The following is a 25,774-nucleotide window of genomic DNA, read 5'->3' as shown; positions in this document are numbered from 1 at the left end:
GCAAGCAAAAATTTTACAACATTTCTCCTTGATATGAAATCTCTGCTTGGACATCTGGCTTCACAGTGAGAAACTTTCAATACACTAGCTTCAAAGAAAGGACTTGGCCCTGGTGGTGCAGTGATGCCAGAAGAATGTTCCACAGTCTCTTTAAAGAACTATTTCTAACGTTTCCCCAAATGAACTTCTGTGAGCTCAGTGGATGGTGCTAACTCACATTTAGATAACTTGGCTTTGGCATACAGCCTTTTGTGGGCATTGCCCCTAGAGTATACAAATTATGTTCTTAGATAATACAGGCATACCTCGGAGATACTGCAAGTTCAGCTCCTGACCACTGCAATAAAGTGTATACCATGATAAAGAGAGTCTCACATATTTTTTGGTTTCCCAATAGCATATAAAAGTCATGTTTACACCACACTATAGTCTATTAAGTGTGCAATAGCATTATGTCTAAAAGAACAATGTACATACCTTAATTAAAACTTTCTTATTGCTAAGACATGTTAACAATCATCTGAGCCCCCAGAAGGTCCTAATCTTTTTATTGGTGGAGGGTCTTGCTTTTGATGCTGATGGCTGCTGACTAATAAGGGTGGTGGTTGCTGAAGGCTGGGATGGCTGTGGCAATTTCTTAAACAGATAAAAATAAAGTTCACTGCACCAACTGACTTCTTTCACGGAAGATTTCTGTGTAGCATGCAATGCTGTTTGATTTAACCATAGTAGAATTTCTTTGAAAATGGGAGTCTATCTTCTTAAATCCTGCCACTGCTTTATCAACTAAGTTGATATAATATTCTAAATCCTATGTTGTCATTTCAACAATGTTCACAGCATCTTCCCCAGGAGTAGATTCCATCTCAAGAAAACATTGTCTTTGCTCATCCGTAAGAAGCAACTCTTCATTCAAGTTTGGTCATAAGGTTGCAGCAATTCAGTCACATCTTTAGGCTCCATTTCCAATTCTAGCTCTCTCCCTATTCTACCACATCTGCAGTTACTTCCTCAAAGTCATTCGTGAGAGTTGGAATCAACTTCTTCCAAACTCCTGTTAATGTTGAGATTTTGACCTCCTCCCATGAATCAAAAATGTTCTTAATGGTTCTAAAATGGTGAACCCTTTCCAGAAAGTTTTCAATTTACTTTGCCCAGATCCATTAGAGTAATTACCATCTATGGCAGCTATAGTCTTATGAAATGTATTTTTGACATAACAAGACTTGAAAGTTGAAATGAATCCTGGATTCATGAGCTAGAGAATGGATGCTGTGTCAGCAGGCAAGAAAAAAACATTCATCTCCTTGTACATCTCCATCAGAGCTTTTGGGTGACCAGGTGCATGGTTAATCAGCAGTCATTGTTTTTAAAGGAATCTTTCTTTTCTGAGCAGGAGGTCTCAATAGCAGACTTAAAATATTCAGTAAACCATGCTGTAAACCAAGTTGCAGTGCAGGCTTTCTTGTTCCACTGAAAAAGCACAGGCAGATTAGATTTAGCATCATTCTTTAGGGTCCTAGGATTTTTGGAATGGTTAATGAGCACTGGCTTTAGTCGCACTTGCCTCGAACAAGAGAGTTAGCCTGTCTTTTGTAGTTTTAAAGCTTCTCTAGCCATAAAAGTCCTAGATGGCATGTTCTTCCAATAGAAGGCTGTTTCATCTACATAGAAAATCTGTCATTTAGTGTGGTCACCTTCATCAAGGACCTTACTAGATCTTCTGGGTAACTTGCTGTAGCTTCTACTTCAGCACTTGCTGCTTCACCTTGCATTTTTATGTTATGGAGATAGCTTCTTTCCTGAAACCTTATGAACAAACCTCTGCTAGCTTCAGACTTTTCTTTCTGCAGCTTCCTCACCTCTCTCAGCCTTCACGGTATTGAAGAAATTCATGACCTTGCTCTGAATTAGACTTTGGCTTAAGGAAAGGTTGTGGCTAGTTTGATCTTCTACTAGACTACTAAAATTTTCTCCATATCACCACAAAGCTGCTTTACTTTCTGCCATTCATGTGTTCACTGGAGTAGCACTTTTAATTTCCTTCAAGAACTTTTCCTTTGCATTCACAATGAGGCTGTTCGATACAAGAGGCGTAGCTTTGGGCCTGTCTCGGCTTTCAACAAGCCTTCCTCACTGAACTTAGTAATTTCTAGCTTTTGATTTAAAGTTAGAGATGTGTGACTCTTCTTTTCACTTGAACACTTAAGAGGCCACTGTAGAATTACTGACTGACCTATGTCAATATTGTTGTGTCTCAGGGAAGAGGGGGGCCCGAGGAGATGGAGAGAGATGGGAGAATGGCCAGGAAGTGGAGCAGTTAGGACACACGCAACATTTACTGTTTGTTGTCTCCCATGGGTGCAGTTCGTGGTGCCCTAAAACAATGACGACAGTAACATCAAAGATCACTGATAACAGATCAATCGCCATAACAGTTATAATAATGAAAAGGTCTGAAATATTGCGAGAATTACCAAAATGTGACACAGAGACACAAAGTGGGCACACGCTGTTGGAAAAATGGTGTCAATCGACTTGACACAGGGTTGCCACAAACCTTGAATTGTACAAAACACAGTATCTGTGAGGTGCAATAAAATGAAGTGTGATAAAATGAGGTGTGTCTGTATATACAAGGCACGCGGTATTTTTTTAAAAAATCTGCATAAATTAGGCAAAATATATGATGGTTACCACAAGATCTGAGTTCTCTCCCCATATCTGCTATACCATTACAGAATATTTATGAGCTTGCTGCCACTAAAAATAAAATGACATGAGAATAAAGGGACACTATTTGTTATCAGAACCTTTTATGATTCATGAGTGAACATCTTTCATTTATTCTGTGTATTTCCAGCACTTCCATTGAAAGAAACATTGCACTAAAGCTTGCTCTCAAAAACCTCATAGTCTAGTTGGTGAGAAATAGAATTAATCTACATACATGTCCACAATGTTCTGTCTGCAATCCTGAAATCCAAAAATCCTCTGGAAAACACAAATTCTTTTGGAAAGTCTGAGTTAACTTCTTCGGGAACAAAACCTGACTGATGTTGGGTGAGACTTACAATCTCGACTTGTCTCTTTCACTGCGGACACTCACACGTTTCACGGTTCCTGTATGTGTCTGAGTAGACTGTGCGGTCCCAGGACCCACTGCAGATACAGCACAAGCACCACCTTTCTAGAACCTGCAGATTCAGACTGGGTGAGGGATTGTGGATCAGCACCGTAATACAGCAAACACTTTGTTAGAGGAATGGACGAGACTGGCATGAGTTTCTCACTCTGATGCTTCGCAGAAAAGATGACCTTTAAGTCAAAGGGAAAGGCCACTTTACACAGAGCTCAGGGGCATTTCCCATGGGGCATGGGATCGTAGAGAACACGGCATCTATGTTGAGCACTGGCAGTTGACGAGGGGGAGTGGAGGGTGATGTCTAGACAAGTGGTTCTCCACGTGTTGGGTTTCAGGACTCCAGTCCACTCTTACAAACTGACAACCCCAAAGAGGTTTTGTATATGTGCATTACATCCACTGAATTTATCATATTACATATTAAAACTAAGAAGTATTAAAACATTTTATTCATTAAAATAGTAATAAATCCATTATGTGTAAACATAAATACAATATTTTAATAGAAAAATCACTATTTTTCCAAAGCAAAAAAAAAAAAAATTAGTGAGACAACTAGCTATGTTTCATTTTTTGCAAATCTTTTCAATGTCTGATTTGATAGAAGGCAGCTGGATTCTCAAATATGCTTCTGCATTCAATCTCTTGCAAGATGCTACTTCGACTGAAGAACAGGAAGAAAATCTAGTCTCATATAGATAAGTTAGAAAAGGGAGGAGTATTTTAGTAGCCTTTTTAGATGACTGTGGATAGTTTTGTTACTATGGTAAAATTTGACAAGTGGTAGCTTCTAAAAAGTTAGTTGCAATGTGGAATCTGAAACTCTCTCAGTGAACTTTTCATACTATTACCTCAACATCCATTGATCTCTTTTGTATTTTCAATGGATCTTTTACTCAGGCATGGTTTTGTGACATCAGGTGTTTGTCATTTGGAAAACATGGTTCTGTGAGTTATACAAATCTTCCAAATGTTGATACGCTTCACTCTCTTCCTTCCCCTTTCTTCCCATACACATCGCTCATAATATCACCGATCTCATCAGAAAAGTCTGTAAGTATTGTGAGGCTGTCAGGCTCACAGTGGTGGTATTCGTTTTCCAAAATTCTAATTTCTGCTTGAAAGCTCAAATTTTATCATTAGCAACAATATAGTCAGTTATCCTTGAAATGTCAGGCTTGTTTCATTGCATTCATTTTCAAGAAAACATCTGCCAAATACTCAAGTGTGAATATGCACACGTTGCCTGTCAGTCTTTCTTTCAGAGTGACTAGAGTTCAGCTCATACTCATACAGACACAGAACTGCTTTTCCCTAAGACAGTCATTCTACTTTATGCAGCAGAAGTGCTTCATGTGTACTTGCTATTAATATTAAAAGAGATGTGTCCTCGAGGTTTGAGATTTAACAAAATCAACACAGATGCTCTTCAACTAAGATGATATTAAGTCTCAATAAACCTAATGTAAGTCGAAAATATCGTTAAGTTGAAAATGCACTTAATACCCTGATTAACCTATCATAAAGCTGAGAAATTGTAAGTTGAGCCACTGTAAATCAGGGACCATCTGTACATTTTATTGCTTTGTTGTTTTATTTTTTTTTTAACCATAAGTACATGGTAGTGAAGAAAATAATGACTAGTCATATGGTTTCATGTTAAAGCCTTGTTTTGTGTGAAGGCACCATTGCTTCTATATCATCTGTGCAAGTATCAATATAGTAAAAAAGGAAAGTGATGTCTTTGTGTTATTATGAAAATAGTTTTGACCTTGTGGGGCCATTGTAAAGGTCTCAGGGACTCATCGGAGTCTGCAGAGAATACCTTAAGAGCTGCTGGTTTAGATCATAACGTGCTTTTGTCTTTTTTTTTTTTCTTTTTTGAGATGGACTCCTGCTCTGTCGCCCAGGCTAGAGTGAAATGGTGTAGTCTCGGCTCACTCCAACCTCTGCCTCCTGGGCTCAAGTGATTCTCCTGCCTCAGCCTCTCGAGTAGCTGGGATTACAGGTGCCCGCTGCCACGCCTGGCTAATTTTTGTATATTTATTAGAGACGGGGTTTCACCATGTTGGCCAGGCTGGTCTTGAACTCCTGACCTTGTGATCTGCCCGCCTTGGCCTCCCAAAGTGCTGGGATTACAGGCATGAGCCACTGCGCCCAGCCTAGATCATAAAGTGTTTTATATGCCATATTGACAAGTATAGGTTTTATCCTATAGGCAACGGAAAGCCATTGATGAATTTTAAGAAAAAACAACATGCCCATATTTGTGTTTTAGAAAAGTTACCTTAGCCATAGTGTGAGGCATAGATTCGAGAGGGCCAAGTTATTGGCAGTGATTCTAGATAAGGGTGATTGTGCTAGGCAAGGTCAAAGATGATGATGATCTGACCTAGAAGGTAGGATCTAGTGATTGGGGAGTGGGGTACGAGTTTGGAGATATTTAGGAGTTTTCTCTAGGGACTGACCTGTGAGAGGTAAGGGAAGGAAAGAATTCATTCAGAGAGATTTCTAAGAATCTGACTTCAGTGAGTAGGTAGATGATGGTGGTACTTTAATTCAGATAATCAATACAAGAAGAAGAGCAGGCTAGGGCTGGGAGAAGAGCAAGAGGAAGATAAATTCAGTTTATGACAGGTCTAGATTATGCAGTCTATGGTCCATCCAAATGGAAATGTCCAGTAGTAGTCAGAAATGTGAATTGAGGGCTCAGGAGAAAAGTTTGAATGGCGATGAAAATTCAAAATTCATTTGTCTGGAAGTTAACGTGAAGGGATGAGATTGTCCAGGGACAATCCAATATATATAGATAAAACAAAATAGGCCCTAACTAATACCATTATTTCAGTGCAAAAAAGAAAAGATGGGAATAAGAATGGGAAAGAGGGGTTCCGAAAGGTAGATGCCCCAGGAAAGTGCTGCCATAGAGCTAAGAAAGTTTTTAGAGGCTAGTCCATGCAGATTAAATCATTGTTCACAGGTGTTCATGGTCTTCTAACTAGAGTCAGTATATAATTTCCCTGCCTCATTGGCGTGGACAGAAATGAGGCTGAGGATGCAGGGCTTTCTTTCAATCCATCCTCTTGCACTTCTGTAATTTACCATGAACAGGATATCCTAGACAACTACTAGTCCAAGCCAACTGTACAAACGCGTAGAGCTGGCCTGAATCTGATCTAAAGCCTGGAGTCAAACCCAGTCAGTCAATGCATATTCTGAATCTGAGCCACAACAGCGACCCGCAGACATGTTGCAAAAAAAAAAAAAATAAATGTGAGCGAAAGTCACTGAGTCTTCAAAAGTGTTTGTTAGGCAGCATTATTGTGGTAATATCTGAGCAGCAGAAGATCCTTGTTAAATGTGATAAAGAAGTCAAATAGGCTTCTCAGATTAGATAGTAGATTTAATATCCCTCTCCCAACACCAAATAAAATGAGTCAAGAAGAGTAAAAGCCAGCAAAAATACACCAACAGAACAATATCGGGTGATAAGGTAGACATCATACAAAAAACCATCAAAAATCTGGGGTCAAGGAAAGAAACATAATTCTGGAGCACAGTGAAGAGTTGCACAGGGGCTTAACTTCAAAACTTGCCGTGCCTCTAGGATCATTATTTTGTTATGAGTCAAAATCCTGAGAATTCTCAATACTATCACCAAATTTGGAGGAAGGAAATGGCATGGCAGCCTCATTTTTTTCCTCTTCTGGCTGAGAGTAGGGGAGATGGATGTGGCAGAAAAACAGATAAACATCAGGGCTGGCCACCTCAGAGGAAAGGACATCAGGGATATACACAAAATTGGGATCATTAAAAACTCAAAGGAAAAGAAGATGCCGCTCCCATGTCGGCAGTGTGAACCCTGAAACACACTTAACATAATCTCAAAGCGAGAACAGTCAGTTCAGCCAGATTGCATGCTGGTTTGTGCGCCAGCTCTGCCTTCCCCTTCCCTCAGGTCAGAGAACACACAGAGACACTACAAGTCAGTTTCACTTACAAGGAGAACCAGTATGCTTCATTTGCTATTTGAATACTGAACATGTAGACATATCTCAGTCACTTATTGAATTTATCCTGGTTAATCTACTACACTTACATGAGAAAGAAAGACTTCTTCAGGAATGCCTCAGAAAATGCAAATCACTTCCATGGAGGAGCACTCTGTCTATGTCTGCTGGTCTGCAGACAGAAAAGTCTGTGGGTCATGTCTGCTGGTCTCTCTAGCCCAGGCTTCTCACAACAATCTTAAATGCTCGATGAGCCGTGTTTACACATGGGAAGAAAATGTGAACAGGAACACTGCACCCATGTAACATGCCATTCAATCATACAGGTTAGCCAGCAGACATTCTTAAACATGAAAAAACTCAGGGAAGACAGCACCATCCAGCCAATTAAGAAACAAATGAAAGTAAAAACTGTGGGAATGGAGACACTATGGTAAAAGGCCTAGTATAAGCACTGCATAGATGGAAATATAGCATGAGAATTAAACTATAGGATACGGTTTAAAAATGGTGAATATCATAAACCCTGACAGTGTGAAAATACTACTACTATCCAAGGTAGGAAGGGTTCTCTCCTCATATGGGAGAAACTATGAGGGTGCAAATGTACATGTTTTTCAGCCGAAATCAACATATTTTGTCCAAAACTTCAACAATTCCTCTGTTTTACTCTAGTTTCTTTCATCTGTTGAATTAAAGTAAAATTAAAGATTTTTCTAAAACAACAACAAAAAATCTATAGTATTCATTTCAAAAGCCTACTCAGCTTTCTGTTCTTTTCGCCTTATACATAGTAGGATATCGGAAATAATGTTTACCTTAATTCTATGATGGTTATTTCTGGGTGATAGGATTTGAGGTGACTTTAAAAACTGTTACTTCTTTATTCTTGCATTTTAAATATTTATAAATGAGCATATGACATTTCTACTTCTTCAAAAACAAGAGAATAGATTTTCTTTATAAAAAAGATGGATGCAAATATGCCACGATGTTAATTAATGTTGATTATGGGTAGTAGGAATATAGATATTTTCCTCTTTGTACTATTTTGTATAGTTGAGGAATAAATGGGAGATAAAAACTGGACCGTTAGTATCGACTACTGTGGTAGATTTAAGATGGCCTCAAAATCTATGCCATTCCTCCCGCTGAGAGAATGGCCACTGTTTCTCCTCTCCTTGATTCTGGGCTGGCCCTATGATCTATCTTGATCAATAGAACGTGGTGGAAGTGAGTTTGTGAATCTTCCCAGGGCAGGGCTTAATGGAAATGCAGGTTCTGCTTTTACCCCTTTTAATTCTCTCTGACATCAGCTACTAAGTGAAAAGTCTGATTAATCTATTAGCGAGAAAGGCCATATGGCATGGGCCTGAAACCAGCTCAGACATTCCAACCCCAGCCAAGCTTTCTGCTGAATGTAACCTCATGAAGTACCCCAGCCAATGCCATACATCGAGCAGATGAACCACCCAGCTGATCCCTGCCCAAATTTCTGATCCAAAGAATTATGGGCAGATAGCTATTGCTCTAAGCCACCAAGTTTTGGGGTATGCACTGGTGATAACTCTTTTGAAAGGTGTGACTTTGAATGTAAGGAGTGAGCTAAGGCAGTAAATAAGCGATAAAGTTTTTTTGCTGTTGATTTTTAAAAGATAGTGTGTTACAGCATAAAAGATCTATTCTTGGCCAGATGTGGTGGCTCATGCCTGTAATCGCAGCACTTTGGGAGGCTGAGGCAGGTGGATCACCTGAAGTCAGGAGTTCGAGACCAGCCTGGCCAACATGGTGAAACCCTGTTGCTACTAAAACTACGAAAATTAGCTGGGCATGGTGGTGGGTGCCTGTAATCCAAGCTACTTGGGAGGCTGAGGCAGGAGAATTGCTTGAACCTGGGAGGTAGAAGTTGCAGTGAGCTGAGATCGTGCCACTGCACTTCAACCTGGGCAACAGAGCGAGACATTATCTCAAAAAATAAAATAAAATAAAATAAAATAAAATAAAATATCTATTCTTATGAATTTCATTCATTTGTGTAACTCTTTTTACACTAAAGGAATTCCGTTTTTTAAAAGACCTTACTTCATCTGTTGTTTCTTGGACAGTGAGGATCATGCCTGCTGTTAGTCTCACCTACAAGTATTCCCACAATGTTCAATGGATTTCTTCAGGCTGGTAGCTTTTCCCTTTTTACCAATTTTTATTGCTTCTCATTGCAAAAGTGTTGCTATAGTTTAAATATAGACAAAACTAAAAAAATCTTAAATTCTGCCACTTAGAGATATCCACTAGTAAAATTTTGATATAACTGTAGTCTTTTTTTCTCTTGAGTCATACTTTTGTTTTGCAAAAACGAGCTCATATCTATATGTTTTGGAATGTGCATTTTCATTGAAAAATATCTTGTGAACATTTTCAATACGCTTAAATATGCTCTCCAACATCATTTCCTATAGTGCTATTTGGAAATGATGTTTTCAGTGTATTTGCTATAGTTAAAAATATAGAAAGGATATAGAGAATGCCGGTGTTGCAGGTACCTGTCACATAAAAGGAGCTTAATAAATAATTACTGACTGAAAGGATGAAAGCCAGAACAAGCATTTTTTGATTAGCTAAAGTTTAGTACGATTATTAATTGCCACCTTTGGGCAAATTCTGAAAATGGGTCAAAGACTAGGTATGTCTCTCAGGCAATTTAATAATGATAGGTATTGCCAAATTATCCTTCAGAAATGTTTTATCAAGTTATATTGCACCTGACTGGTGACCCTTTAAGTGGATTTTAGTATATTTCAAATTTTCTCTAGAATTAGTTTAATGATTTATCTGCAGAAATATTATTATAAGCTCTGACAGAATGAGTACTAGGTTTACTCTCCGTCTCCATTCTCGATCACCAGCTTGAAAGAGCTCAGTTCATCATCAACCCAGAAGTGGAGTGAAGTATGTTTCACAATTAGCATGCACACTACTTTTATGTCTCTATTGAATACATCTGCAGACAAATGTATTTGGTCCCAGAAAATCAAGCCTCATAGTGGCTGTGCCTCTTTCTGAGTATCAATATCTACTCATGTACCTAAATCTATGTATACAAAACACTTAAATATAATCAGAATGTCCAAATCAAACAACTGCTGCAAAAATGTTATATCATTCATGAAGAGAGAAAAACAGAATGACAATATCTAGGTTCATTTTGGCACTTGGTCATTTGAGTCATTTTCATGGACAGAATGTACTACACTGGGGTATGGTATAATAGTTAGTAGTTGAGGCTCTCAAGTAAGACAGATTGTGGCTTGAAACTGTCTCTGCCAATTGTTCAGCAGGATGATCTTGGGCTAGTTATTTAACCTCATAGTCTCAGTTTCCCCATTTGTAATATGGGGATAACAGAAATACCTTCCTCATGAAGATTACTATAAGGCTTAAATGAGATAATGGAACATGAGATGAATGAAAATGGCAGAGCGTGAAACATGGTACATGTTGAGTAAATATCAGCTATTTTTCGCAGTACTTTTTGTGATATAGCCTTAAAAAAGGAGCCAAGGCAATGAGCGCTAATGAATCAATGACCTTAGCAACTTTAATGTAGGTTAGTAAAAAAGAAATGTCATTTACTTTATGTATAATCTGAGTGAGTGAATCAAAACTTAGCTATATCTTACCTACATTGTAATTTTAATTTTTTATTTTCAGGTAACATATGGTACATATGGTTTCTATATATATTATAAAACTGTAAGAATTAATTAAATTATTATTAAATAATTTAAAAATTGATTATTAAATAATTTAAAAAATAAATAATTAAAACTGTAAGAATTAGTTTAAAATGAGCAACTGTACTAATTATAATTCTTTCAAGATTTTTTAAATCATCAAGTAACTACCAGAACTACGTTGTCAGGAGTACATTAATATTTTCCATTTTTGCTTATATTGAGATTTGATTGTTCATTTAAAATTTGGATATTACCTATCACTTGGTATTTGGACATAAAGTGAAAAAGAAATCCACCTAATATGGAAATTTTATAGAACTAAAACAATTTAAACAAAATATGCAACACAATTTATGTGAAGCGAGATCTGTTACACAGATCAATGGGGGCGCTTCCTGTACATTTGTAATTGAAAAAAAACTTGAAAGATGTTTCTAAACCACCAGAATATGAAAAAAAAATCTTTTTTTTTTTTTTTTTTTGGTCTCCATAACACAGGTAGGGGAAATAAGCTTGCAGGTGGAAATATATAGGAAAAATGTCATTAACAAAAAAATAAGTCCTCACTGGTAAAGTGAGGAGGCCGGATGTAAAGGCCTTGAAGGTTTTGTCCATCTGTTAAGGCTTTTTATTCTGTCTACTGTTGTCTCAGCTTAAAGGGAATACATAAAAAGCAACTGACATTAACACTAACTCTTCCCAACGTTACTCAGATTGCCTGCAATAGGCTATAGAAAAAGAAGATGCAGAGGTCAGGCAGGAAAGGGCAGCTATAAAACCCAAATTTTTCTTCTATCGTTCTTTGCTTTGTATGATGACTCTACACTCTTTGAGTATTGTTATGTCAAACTAAAGTCGCTGAAAAATAATCTTTTGCTGGGAATTCTTTAAAATTTTTTTGTTCTCTTTTAAGCCTTATTTATAAAGGTTTCCAGATGCTTATCCTCACAGATTAAATCCAGTATGATGTAGACACTTACAATAATATTCACTGCTATGAAGCCAAGAAAAAACTACTTGGAGATCTAACTGCCTATCACCGAAAGAATCGGGGTCCAGGGAATTTTCTGTTGCTATTAAGGGTGTGATTCTCTGAAGTCATTTGGAAACAACCTAGTTTCTCAGCAAAAACACATCTTTCCTGTACTGTGTCGAAGCACATCAAATGGTTGGCATTCCAAGCTTCGAACAGGTTATTTCTCATTATGCGAATACATAATGAAAGGATGTGGGCAAAGAACAGAATGCAAATTGGAAGCTGACTTCTGACTTTAACAGCCGGCAGTGCTAGGCTCAAACAGTCATTCTAATTTCAAGAGACAGTTCCAAAGTGGTTCTCAAGAGAAAGGACAGGGTATTTTTAAAATATCTGTTCAATGTGAATGGACTGGGCTTGCCAAAAATGACTGTTTATGCTGGCATGCGATCTCTTCGAGGGAAGTCACCCTGAGTCACTGGATACATCAAAGGTAGAGTCCAGTGAATGGAATTACTGCAGGCTGTGTGAACAAGCCAGATACCCGCATTCATCTGCCCACTGCTGGGATTTCAGCCCTCCTTTTAATTACATTAAAGCAGCTGGTACCACTGGTTACTGAAGTCTTCAGATTACCTTGATTGCTTGGTCATTATCTCTAATCAGCTGCTTCTTCTCATCTTCAAACTTTTGTCTAACATCCTGGAGCCGCCTTTCTGCAGCAAGCTGCTGCTGGCTGTTCTCCTCTTTCAGAGAGGAAATGGTTGTCTGAAGTTCTGCTATGATCTAAAATGAAAACAGCATGCTATAACTTCAAATTCTTCTGGGAGAGGCATCTATTTATATGTATTGATGCTTAACAAAAGAATGGATTTGACAAAACTCTATTCCACAAATTAAATATTTTCAATTAACATATCACACACTATAATGCATGAAATTCCATACAATAAAAGACTTTAATAAAACTGTGAATGGTGAACAACTGCTGAACCAAATATACTTGGAAGACGTTTCCACTCTAACATTCCACAATATTTACTCATCAGAAGAAAGAACATCTGTGATCTCAAAAATATGAAAAGTGTCAGATTTTATTTTACTGAGAAATATACTTATTAGAATGAGAAAAGCTATTCTGCTTTTCATAATGCTTTGAACTGTAATAACCAAAGAAAATAATGAACAGAGTTTATTCTTCAGTCACCTAATTCTAGACAGTAATTTCTGGGAATTCACTAACGTTTGTGTATTGTGTTTAACACTTTACATTCTTATGTCATATACTACTGTGAGACAAGAATTATTATTGCCTATCTTTTATTTTTTTTTATTTTAATTTTTATTTTTGAGATGGAGTTTCATTCTTGTTGCCCAGGCTGGAGTGCAATGGCGCGATCTCGGCTCCCTGCAACCTCTGCTTCCTGGGTTCAAGTGATTCTCCTGCTTTAGCCTCCTGAGTAGCTGGGATTACAGGTGCCTGCCACCACGCCCAGCTAATTTTTTGTATTTTTAGTAGAGATGGGGTTTCATCATGTTGGCCAGGCTGGTCTCGAACTCCTGACCTTCAGGTGATCCATCCACCTCGGCCTCCCAAAGTGCAGGGATTACAGGTGTGAGCCACTGTGTCTGGACTGCCTATCTTTTATAAATGAGGACACAGAGGCACAGAAAAAGGACAAATATCTTACATTGTTGAAAATGATATCCAACTAAAGAGACAGGAAGGATTTGAACTATGCAGTCAGACCCATCACTGCACTAACTGGGTCCTTTAGCCTGCCAACTTTATGTTTGTTTGTTTGTTTGTTTGTTTCTTTTTTTTGAGAAGGAGTCTCCCTCTGTAACCCAGGCTGGAGTACAGTGGTGCGATCTCAGCTCAATGTAACCACCTCCTGGGTTCACGCCATTCTCCTGCCTCAGCCTCCTGAGTAGCTGAGACTACAGGCCACCATGCCCAGCTAATTTTTGTATTTTTAGTAGAGATGGGTGTTGCCATATTAGCCAGGCTGGTCTCGAACTCCTGACCTTGTGATCTGCCCACCTCAACCTCCCAAAGTGCTGGGATTACACGTGTGAGCCACCATGCTTGGCCACTCCGTTATGTTTCCTTAAAACAAGGTTTTGGTATTGTAGGGAAGTTTATACTTCCAAATAGTTGTCTTCTTCCTAACTCATGGATAGTTATTTTGGTTTACATGGTGCCATTTTCATTCACTCCTGTAGTATTCCCTACATTTAAGAATCTGTTCTCTCCCAGACAGGGTTCTTCCAACTTCTCAAATTAACCATCTGATGAGAAACTTTTATATTGAATTAGCCTTCTGAGAGCACTGTCCTTCCTTTGGTTTGGATGTATCCATTTCCTTGCAACAATAGCGATGACTTTTTAAAAGCAGGAAATAGTCATTTCTTCTAATAAAAGAAACAACATTAGGCCCGCATTAGACTATAATTCTTTTGGTCCTAAGCACGGGGGAGGGCAGTTGGTGAGAAACACTGGACAAGTTATCTTTCTTGCAGCTCAGTTTTTCCAACTACAAAAGGAGATTACAGCATTATAAGGCAATAAACAGAAACTGTCTGGAGTCCCCCAGAAGCCAAATGCTATAGAAATACTAGTTGTTACTACTGACACAAATAGTAGCATCTTGACAATAAAATATGGAGTATTTATGCTTTGAGAAGTGAGTAAATTCACTGTACCAAAGTTTGACACTTAGAATTTGTCAATAATCAAATATTTAGCCAATTGTGAAATGACAAAATATATAATAGCAATGTCAATATTATTATATGCAAACTTGAGCCTTCTGCTATGAGTGGAGACATTCATTTACTGAGAATGAAGATGTTTTCATCCATTTTCTGAATTTTGATTAAATATTGTTTTCATTCTGGCATCAATTCAATTAATTCTCATAGCACTTCCGTGAAACAGGAAAGGTTAAATTCTCATAGTAAATGTCAAAAATTGATGTGCAGAACAGTCAACTCACAGTCACAGAGCCAGAGGAGCCAGGGATGAAAACAAGTCAGATTTCCTTGGCCTACTATGAAATTTAAGATTGATCTTTTATGAGAACATGGGACCAAATAGTAACAAACAACTTACTATTTCAATGTTTTAAGCTGAGTAAACTATAACTTTGTAGAAGTGGGTTTAATTCTGGAGCGAGAAGAAGGGCAAGAGAGAGACAGGGTGTGTGTGTGTGTTTAGTTCTGTGCAGTGTGACACATGTATAGATTCATATATCCACAACCGCAGTCATGCGATATATTTTTAAAGTACAAAGTATTTTTTTCTTAAAACAATACTGAGATTGAGACTAGCTTGTAACTGACCAAAGAATAAAGATAAAAATATACTGGGATACTTCAAATAGTCAAAGGCCATGGAACAGGGATATTTCTCATTTTCAGAACATATAGGACAAAATAATTCAGGTTTTGAGGTGGGCAGATCACCTGAGCCCAGGAGTTCGAGACCAGCCTGGCCAACATGGCGAAACCCTGTCTCTACTAAAAATACAAAAAATTAGCCAGGCGTGGTGGCACACGCTGGAATCTCAGCTACTCGGGAGGCTGAGGCTGGGGAATCACTTGAACCTGGGAGGTGGAGGCTGCCGTGAGCCCCACGCCATTTCACTCCAGCCTGGGCAAAAAGGGTGAAACTCCATCTCAAAAAAAAAAAAAAAAAAAAAGAAAGAAAGAAAGAAAGAAAAAAATGCAGGTTTTGGAAGGGACTACAAGTGAAGTCCAGGATGTTCTAAGAAGGACATGCTTGCTTTTGTGTGGAAAATAAAACCTTATATTCTTTGGGGGAACAAGGAGAGTTTCCTTTGGGGGAAATAATGAGATTATTTTTGGAAAGCTATTTTTAAAACTCAGGAAGGCGACATAAGGGGGAGAATGTTAAAACACTTCAGGTGAAACAACTTGGCTAGATAAATAGATAAATTATTTGGTTGAATAGATTCACAGGTGATACGGATATGGAACAGTAACTAAAATAAGGATAATTTAAAAAACAAGATTTAATACTTTAAGACTGAGAAATAATCATAATAATCAGATTAACATGCTTCAGGTAAGGAACAAAACTCTACTGGTCGTAGACCTAGAGTATAAGAAAATGGACTACTTTCTCCTAAGCTCAGTGTATATAATAACTGGCACCCAGTTTAAGTGGTAGAACTATAATCGGGGTAAGTAATAAAAAACCGTCACCTGGCAAATTGTATTCAGTTAACCTACCCTTCTTGTAGAATAATAATGTTAAAAAAAGGTTCTAAGAAAAATGAAAGCTAACATATACAATCATAATCAAAACCCTCCAGTTTTGATTGAATCATAATTAAAAACCATAAACAAAATGCTACCACTCAACTAAATGTTTATACTGTATTAGTTTCAATGAAAGAAGTGGATTAGATAATTTTCATATGGATATCAAAAATTAGTATTTTCAGAAACAAAAGGAGAGCTATTTTGAGCTGATGGCATAAGCACCCGAACTCATGAAAGTCATAATAGTTAATAATAGTTAACAATAATTATTAAGCAATTAATGCTTTGCAAAAATGTTAGTGGTCTTAAAAAAAAAATCAAACGAACAGGATCCTAAATAGGCGTTAGGATTTCATCTTCAACTCATTCTATTGTTTTTCAGATTATAGTACAGTTTGAGAGTTTTATAAAACTCTTCTTTAAAACATGATACAATAGAGAAGACATGCCACTTAAGAAGCCATGCTTAGGAAGGTTAGGTGAACACTGAAGCTTCTCATAAAATAAGTGGATGCCCCGTGCATTCTGGGTTGGCCCCCAGGAGGCTGGCACAGAGATGGGCACAGGGGTCATGCGGAATAGTCCCAGGTACTAATACGCCTCAGGTGTTGGGCAGTGTGGGGCAGCAGTAGGAGACACTCGTCCCTTGGCAGCAGGCAAGCTCAACTGGCATTCAAACTTCAGTCCTGCCCATGTTTCTAACTGTGGACATTCTGGCAAAATGGCAGTATCTTTCCTTGAAAAATGGCCACTAGATGACTGGGCTGAGTGGGGAAAACTGTATTAATATTGAAGAGACAAGGTAAATATATAATCACTTATTATTTCAATGTTTTAAGAGGAGTAAACTCCAGCATTCATCACGACCGCAGTGTTTGCATCATCTGCATTCTTTTATTAAGATTAAAAAATATGTGATTCTGATGGAAATGATATTTGGGGGCATGCCCAGAGATGATGCAAACACTGCAGTGGTGGCGAGGGTGAGTGCTGCAGATCTCAGAATGGGCACGGTTCTCAGGTGTGCCAAGGGTTCAATGTACATGCTCTATTAGGCCCTAAAGGCTTGATAAAATTGTGAAAAGTAAGCAGCTTCCTCTAAAGGAGGAAAATCTTTAAAATATTTTCCAAATTTAATCTTATGCTCTCTGAGGTACCAACACATTCATTACTAATGCATTCATTTTCTTTTTTTCAGAGAGGGATTTTTGAAAACCCAACAGAGTTAAGCAACTTTGGTTTTAGTGTTCTCATCAGCTTAATGAGATATGAGTTAGAGATTCCAACAAACTATCACTGAAATATGGAGAGATCCAATCCACAGTCTTGTTTCACAATGCTCATTTTAAAATAATCTGACATGCTTCTCTGAACTGACTGGCACTGTAGACTAATGCTTCTCAAATGCCAGTTCACAGATATAAATATTTAGAAGTTGGCAAACAAAATATTATCAATGTAAGGTTATCATCCTAACTTTTATGAAAAGGATGGACTATCTTTTATTATATTACACCCTTTCTAAGATTTTTTTGGTGTTGCGCTGTCCCTTGATTAATGAAATGACGGTAATAGTGTATGACAGTTGTTACTAGTTGGTTTTTCCTTCTCCACCTTCAAGTCTTTCCTTGGGAAAACAGTTAGCAACCCTATGCCTCTCCAAGCTTTTCAGGGAGATTTTATCAATTTGTGAACACCCAAAAACATGGTGTCTGAAGCAATACTCTGTTCCACCTTCCTAACTTTTTTTCATTCTTCCCTCCCTCCTTTCCTCTTTCTCTATGGCAATTTTAGTGCTGATACTACAATAGTTGACACTCATTAAGTGCTTTAGTGTGTGCTAGGCACTATACTGAACACATTTTTGGCATTGTTTTACTTCATAGTTAAAACCATCCTATGAGGTTGGTACTGCTCCTCTATTTGACAAATGAGGAAACTGAATTCCAAAGAGGGCAGGTAACTTGCTCAAGGTCATGGAAGTGGTAGGGCTGGTATTCAAATCCAGGGGTGCTGGACTCCAGAGCTCAGGCTTTCTTCTGCATTAACTTATATTTAATTTGTTTTAATATCAACTAATCAGGCTTCTTCATACATTCCTTTAGATAAATACTCCTGTTTACACTCTCATTATTCAGGCATTTTTATTAGCTATCTTATATCTCACTCTCGGTCTGTTTCCCTCATTTAACATAAAGCGAAATAAGCAGGATGTTAGGATATGCCAACTGGGGATTTTTAATGTTTTAATTTAAACTTTAACTTTTGGCCTAAATAGATTTCTTTTGATTGCAAGAATCTTTTTCAGTGGATTAAAAGGGTATTTCTCATGTTCTTTCCTCAAGGAAGGGTTGGAATAATGGCAGTCAAGACATAATTATCATTTCTTACACAAACACATATGACTCTTCATTTGGACAAAGACTTTTTGCTTTTCTAATGGGATGTGATTTCATAGAACTGAAATTTTAGGCCAGGTGTGGTGGCTCATACCTGTAATCCCAGCATTTTGGGAGGAGGGCGGATCACCTGAGGTCAGGAGTTTGTGACCAGCCTGACCAATATGGTGAAACCCTGTCTCTACTAAAAATACAAAAAATTAACTGGGTGTGGGGGTGTGTGCCTGTAATCCCACCTACTTAGGAGGCTGAGGCAGGAGAATCGCCTGAAGCCAACTTGGAGGTGGAGGCTGCAGCGGGTCAAGACCATGTGATAACACTACAGCCTGGGCGACAAGAGCGAAACTTCTGTCTCAAAAACAAACAAAAAAATGAAATTTTATAACTATCACCAAAGTTTTGTCATATTAAAAATGGAAGGGATGGGCCAGGCGCAGTGGCTCATGCCTGTAATCCCAGCACTTTTGGAGGCTGAGGCAGGCGGATTATGAGATCAGGAGATCGAGATCATCCTGGCTAACATGGTGAAACCCTGTCTCTACTAAAAATACAAAAAATTAGCCGGGCGTGGTGGCAGGAGCCTGTAGTCCCAGCTACTCGGGAGGCTGAGGCAGGAGAATGGCGTGAACTTGGGAGGTGGAGCTTGCAGTGAGCCCAGATCGCGCCACTGCACTCCAGCCTGGGCAACAGAGCGAAACTCCGTCTCGGGAAAGAAAAAAAAAAAAAAAAAAAAAAAAAGGAAGGGATTGGACCAGGCTGGTAATGTTAAGGTTAAGAACTTCCACTTTGAAGTCAGATCCAGACTGGGTCCCGGCTTAGTTACTTGCCAACTTATGTGATCTTATCTCTCTGAATCTTAGTTTTCGCAAATGGAAAAATGGCACCAATAATAGTTCCTAATTCCAGAGTTATTGTGAAAGACTGAATGAGTCAACATGGTTAGTGCCCCATGAACATTAGATATTATTATTGTTTTGTTGTTGTTACTACTATTATGTGGCAGTATGTGGTAGTATGGTAAATTCTAGTTTACTACCAAATACCACTGTATATATAAAAAAATATGAAGACAAGCTTGTTTTACCAATCATTAGATATGCTCACAAAACCAAATGGCTTAACTTACCTACCTACCTGCAAAGTAAAGATAAGTAGTATTTATTTGTTCTAGAATCACTTACACAAGTAAGGAATACTTGGAGTTCCTTAAATGACACTATTGGATATCACTGTAACGACTTATGCTGAAAAAGTACTCTGAGCATCGTATTTCAAGTAGAGACAGGCATTCAATTATTGGCCTTTCTTATACTAAAACGACAACAGTAAGTACAAATAGCAAGTTATGGATGTAGGGACTTAGAATTCTCTTTTTCCCAAAAGGAGTCAACAGTTGAGCTGCAGACTTAACCTAGAATTATTTGTCATTTTGAATTCTGTTTGAAGAAGGCTTTAGGTAGAGCAAAATGGAATATTACCAAAAAAGCACAGATAGTACCAAACTGCTTACATCACAAATGTAGGTGTGTATCTCCTGTCCTTGTGAAGTATGTTTCAGCCTGGGCTTGTTCAAGTGTACAGGCTGGTTTTACAACATCTGAGTGTGTATGTGTGTGTGCGCGCGCGTGCGCATGTGTGTGTTGTTTCAAGTGGTTAAATATGCCTAATTTTTCTTGATTTTTAATGACTGAAATATTAAAACCATATTCTGTTTATTTGTATACGCATAAAAATATACCATTTCACAAAAAAACTGAAAAGAATGAAGTTTAACTTGTACAAAGGTTGATGTGGAGGTTTCATTTTTGTTTTGGTTTTACCTGGTTTTCTGTCTTTTAATGTTGCTTACCTGTGAAGATTTGGCAAGCTTCTGAGTGTATTCCTTCTCGATCTGCTTCAGCCTGCTGTTGGCCTGAAAAACACACGTACATGAACACATACACAGTGACCTGTGAGCCTGGTATCTCTTCCACACGCCTGTCACCAGGCAGCTGGGATGCCTGCCAGCTGCACCGCCCTTCTGGGGCAGCCAGAAAACCACAGGGCTTGTCTTTGATGTGACGCCAACTATTCATCGCTTAAAAAGCGAAAAAAAAAAAAAAAGATCTCTTCTGCCAATTATTAGACAAACATAAGACTTCTGTGGATAGAAAGAGAAACGGAGAAAGAGAGACAGAAATAGACGCAGCAAAAGTATGAAGGCTCAGAAGGTAAAGTAAGGGAAAGGGAGAAGAAACAAGAGGGGCAAGGGAAAGGGAGAGGGAAGTAGAGGAAGACGAAAGGAAGGTAAATTTAATACTTTTTCACGTTAATTAAAAAATAAAAGAAATAGATGCTTCTGGACAAAGGAGAGATGGGATTTTGAGAATCACTGAGCAAAGAGTTGAGCCCCGACTCTGCCAAATGCATAAGAGCTACTTTTTACAGTGACAAGTGTATCTAAATCAAACAAGTTTTATGTCCTGGAAATAGGGTGTCCTTTCCAGAATCAGTCCACATTGCTTAGAACTTGGTTATCCCCTCTGCCACTCAAGTTCCAATTCTTTTTATGTGATCTGTTTTCTGCTCTCTGGAAACTTTTGGGATCTTTATTTCATCGTCAGTGTTTAAAAATGTCAGTGTCGTGCCCTAGACTGGGTCTTTTTCCATCAATCATGCGGGCACTAAAGAGGCTCTTTCAGTCTGAACTCGCGTCCTTCACTACTGGGAAAGGTTGGTCATTCCTCTCATGATTTCCTGTCTCTCTGTCTGTCCATCTGTCTCTCTCCCTGTGTATGCCTCTCCCTGCAACTCTGATTTTGTACCTCTTAGGTTTAGTGTCTCTTTTTCTTGTTGTTTCTATGTTCCATTTCTTTGTCTTTTTGATTATTCTTAGAATTTCCTCAACTTTTCCCTAAAACTTTATATTCTGCCATCATATTCATAATTTCCAACAGTTCCTTTTTGTTATTTGAACAGCATCATCATCATCCCTCTTTTTACAGATGAGAAAACTAAGGGACAGAGAGGGTAAGTAACTTGCCCAGCATCACACAGCTAGGAAGTGATGAAGCCAGGACAGAAACTCACACTTTGGCTGCAGAGCACAGGTGCTGCACCAGTGAGAGCACTGTATCATGCCTTGCAATATAGTCCTGATATCTATCTATCTATCTATCTATCTATCTATCTATCTATCCATCCATCCATCCTTCCTTTCATCCATCCATCCATCCACCTATCCATCCATCCATCAGCTATCTGTCTATATGTCTATAACTATCTATCTATCTACACATACATTTTAATTTTTTTCTGCTCAGTAGAATGTGTTTTTTTTTTTTTTTTTCTGAGTTCCCTTTGTTTATTTATTTTCACCTGTCTGTTTTGGTCTTTGTCTTTCACTTCAGATACTTTCCTCAAATATCTGGTGATCTTTGATGTCCTTTCTTATTCAAAATGAGGCCTCCAAAGCTGTATAGAAGAATCTTGCATGTGGACGGGTTTGTGGATGGGTGGGAATCACCACAGGGTGTGCTACAAAGGGGCCTGCACTCTCCCATGCCAGCATCTGACTGGATTTCCCTCTTGGATCAGTTTGCCCAGAGCTGCATCCTCCCGTTTCCTGCCAGGCAGCACCAATCTGACGGCCAGTATTTTCAGAAGGACATTGAGGTGTTCAGGAGAGTGACTCTAGTGCAAGGCCAGCCTCACATTTCCCCTCAACTATACCTGAGGCCCTTTCTCATTCCATATCTCCAGAGAGCAAACCAGGGGGAGGGATGGGGGCAGTCTTGGGATAAAATCTGGGCCTTCTGCTCCAAATACAGACTTTCAACCAATCCTCCAGGTCTTCACTTCACCCCACACCCAGTCTCTCCAATTCCCGAACCTTCCCAAAGTTCTACCATGGGAAAGATCTTGCTGCTTCTAATTGGTATCCTTCAAGCCTCCCTTCCCCCAGAAATTGTTCAGTTTTTAGGATTCTTAGTTCTGCTAAGTTAATTTCAGGCCCAGCCTTTTTCAAGTTCTCAATGCTATTGATTTCTTATGTGTAAGGTTGTCTCTTATTTTCTTTGAAAAAAATTATAGCATAAAACTCTTGATACCTGAGTCTCATCTGCAGAGGTTCTGATTCAATTTGTCTGGGCTACAGGCTGGGCACTAAGATTTTTAAAAATCTCTGCTGCTATTTCAAAAGTTCAGCCAAGGTTAAAAACCACTGGTTCATGCCTTTTTCAATTTCATTACTTTCATTTTGATGGGACTTCCACAGGGAGCAGAGATAAAAACAGGTGAGCTCTGTTCCAACTACCTTTAGTTGGAAGCAACTGATTTATTTTCATTTATTTTCATATCACAAATAGGATGAGGAAGCAATCCAATGCTCACGGCACTCTAGGCTCACCTCTATGGCAGTACTAAGGCTGAATTGGTCACTGTTGGTTAATCCGTCTCTCTCCTACTAGATTATGAGATCCTAGAAGGCAGCTCCTAGGCCCTAACATAGTGTTTAGGGCATAACTATTCATCTAATGAATGAATGGATGTCATATAAGCCCTTTTCCTCTTCTATTGCCTCAGTCCGTACCTCTGAAGTTTTCTTTTCATAATCATTTTTTTAATGGACTTAAGTTTAAAACCAGTTCTTTAGAGTTCATTCCATAAATCTCTTTGTATCTATAATCCCATCGAGTACACAGGGTAGTTTTGCTTCTTCCAGAATAGAGAGGGCATGTGACTATCGCTGTTTTTCTAGTAAGTCATCAGACTTGACTCCAGCTCTAGGATGATTAAAGCTGCTCTCCATCAGAATTAGGGCTACTCTGAACCTCTTGAGGTTTATTTGTCTTGGCTCACATTCTGTCACTATTTTTTTTGTCACAAAATGCTTAATAAAGTATTTGTTGCTTTTAAAATAAACACTTATAGAGCTCATACCATGTCCCAGGCACTGTTCTAAGTGCTTTAAAAATATTCACCCACTAGAAAATCTAAAAATTAATTCTAGTGTCATAAAGATGAGGTTACTTTTCCCTAAAAATGCTGGAGTCACGGATAATAATTCGTGCAGGAAAGCCTGTGTCTTGGTGGCAGCTACTCTTCAAGAGCTTATGGCCAGTCCCCAAATCTCACAAACCCAATGAAGCTCCTTTATAACTAAATATCCAATTCATTCATCCATTCTAGGCAGCTGGACAATAGCAATGAACAAAACAGCCAAGAATCCCTCTCTATGTTTATGAAACATCTAGAGAGTAAACAAAGTAACTTTGAAAAGTTATATGGTGCATGTGCTATGGAGAAATATCCATCAGGAAAGAGAGAGAGGAAGTGATAAAAGTTAGGGGCTACTTTATAATTTTAAAAATACTGAAGTAACAGATGGCCTCCCTGAGAGGTTGACGTATGAACAAAAACCTGTAGGGGATGAGGGTAATCTCTAGGGAAAGAGCATTCCAGGCAGAAGAAAGAATCAGTGCAAAGGCCTTGAGGCAAAGGCATGCACAGCATGTTCAAGACACAGTATGGAGGCTGCGAGCAGTGGCTCACACCTGTAACCCAGCACTTTGGGAGGCTGCGGCAGGCAGATCACTTTAGGCCAGGAGTTCGAGATCAGCCTGGCCAAAATGGTGAAACCCTTTCTCTACCAAAAATACAACAATTAGCCAGGTGTGGTAGTGCACACCTGTAATCCCAGCTACTCAGGAGGGTGAAGCAAGAGAATCACTTGAACCAGGAGGTGGAGGTTGCAGTGAGCCAAGATCACACCACTGCACTGCAGCCTGGGCAACATAGCAATCCTCTCTCGCCAAAAAAAAAAAAAAAAAAAAAAAAATCAGAGTAAAGGCCAGTGTGGTTGGATCAGTGTAACCAGTGGAACATTGGCTCCCTCAGACAACACAGGGCTGTGAGAGAACCAGGTCCTGCACGGCATTGAATGTCATTGTAAGGAATTTGGCTTTTAAGATCAGTGAAACAGAGAGTCACTGAAGGGGTTTGTGTTAGTCCATTCCCGCACTGCTATAAACCAAACACCGCATGTTCTCACTTGTAAGTGGGAGCTGAACAGTGAGAACACATGGACACATTGGGGCAGGACCCACTGGAGCCTGTAAGGGTTGCAGGGAGGGAGAGCATCAGGAAGAATAACCAATGCATGCTGGTCTTAATACCTAGGTGATGGGTTGACCTGTGCAGTAAACCACCATGGCACATGTTTACTATGTAACAAACCTGCACATCCTGCACATGTACCCCAGAACTTAAAATAAAAGTTGAAAAAGAAAAAAAAATATATAAATACAAATAATAAAAAGAGAAATACCTGAGTCTGGGTAATTTATAAAGACAAGAGGTTTAACTGTCTCATGGTTCTGCAGGCTATACAGGAAGCATGGCTGGGGAGGCCTCAGGTAACTTGCAATCGTGGTGGAAGGTTAAGGGGAAACATGCATATCTTCACATGCCCAGAGCGGGAGAAAGAGAGGTGGGGAGATACTACACACTTCCAAACATCCAGATCCCATGACAACTCACTCACTGTCATAAGAACAGCACCAAGGGGGAAATCCGCCCCCATGATCCAACCACTTCCTACCAGGCCCCACAGTCCAACACTGGGGATTACAATTTGACCTGAGATTTGGGCGGGGACACACACCCAAACCATTTCAGGGTTTCAGTATAGGAGAAATACATGATTTGACATAGGTATTAATAGGGCCACTCCAGCTTTTGTTTGGGGCAAGAATGAAGCAAATAAGACAGTTAGGAGGGTACTGCAAATAATCTAGGATGGCAATAGAGGAGGTGGTGAGAAGGGGTCAGATTTGGAGAAAAATTAGAAAGTAGAACCAACTGGATATACTGTATAATGGAAAGAGATGAGTCAAGGATGACTTCAAGATTTTTGTCCTAAGCAATTAGATGAATGAAGTTGTCATTACCTAACATGGGAAAAACTATAGGTGAAATAGGTTTTTGCAGAGAAGATCAAGAGATCAGTTTGTACTTATTAAACTTGGAGATGCCTATTAAATGTGCAGTATTGAAGTATTTGGGTATTCAAGTCTCGAGTTTATGGTTTAAGGTCTAGGTTAAAACTTTAAATTCAGAAGTCATCAGTTCATACAGGGTGTGTGAAACCATGCTACTGGATAAGATCCCAAGATTTCCAGTGTATATACTGGATGAGATCCCAGGCATACACACAACAAAGCAGAGGTCTAAGTATACTC

The 25,774-nt window shown here is 38.8% G+C and overlaps 1 protein-coding gene across 12 annotated transcripts in view; it reads right to left on the bottom strand.

Annotated features, from left to right (window-relative positions):
- The window catches only part of CEP112 (centrosomal protein 112), a 549,518-nt gene that overhangs the window by 95,532 nt on the left and 428,212 nt on the right, over window positions 1–25,774 (bottom strand). For 11 of the 12 annotated variants that reach the window (XM_073005103.1, XM_073005106.1, XM_073005112.1 and 8 more), the window contains 2 exons: window positions 20,404–20,466; window positions 12,502–12,651 (listed from right to left, as the gene is read on the bottom strand). The exons of the other annotated variant lie outside the window; for it this stretch is intronic. In XM_073005103.1, the coding sequence (XP_072861204.1) occupies window positions 12,502–12,651; window positions 20,404–20,466 (213 nt within the window). The remainder of the gene's footprint in view (window positions 1–12,501; window positions 12,652–20,403; window positions 20,467–25,774) is intronic. 12 annotated transcript variants of the gene reach the window in all.

Source organism: Chlorocebus sabaeus, chromosome 16 (assembly GCF_047675955.1).
Source record: "Chlorocebus sabaeus isolate Y175 chromosome 16, mChlSab1.0.hap1, whole genome shotgun sequence".
In the NCBI taxonomy this organism is placed as follows: domain Eukaryota; kingdom Metazoa; phylum Chordata; class Mammalia; order Primates; family Cercopithecidae; genus Chlorocebus; species Chlorocebus sabaeus.
This window is presented reverse-complemented; position numbering and strand designations above follow the sequence as displayed.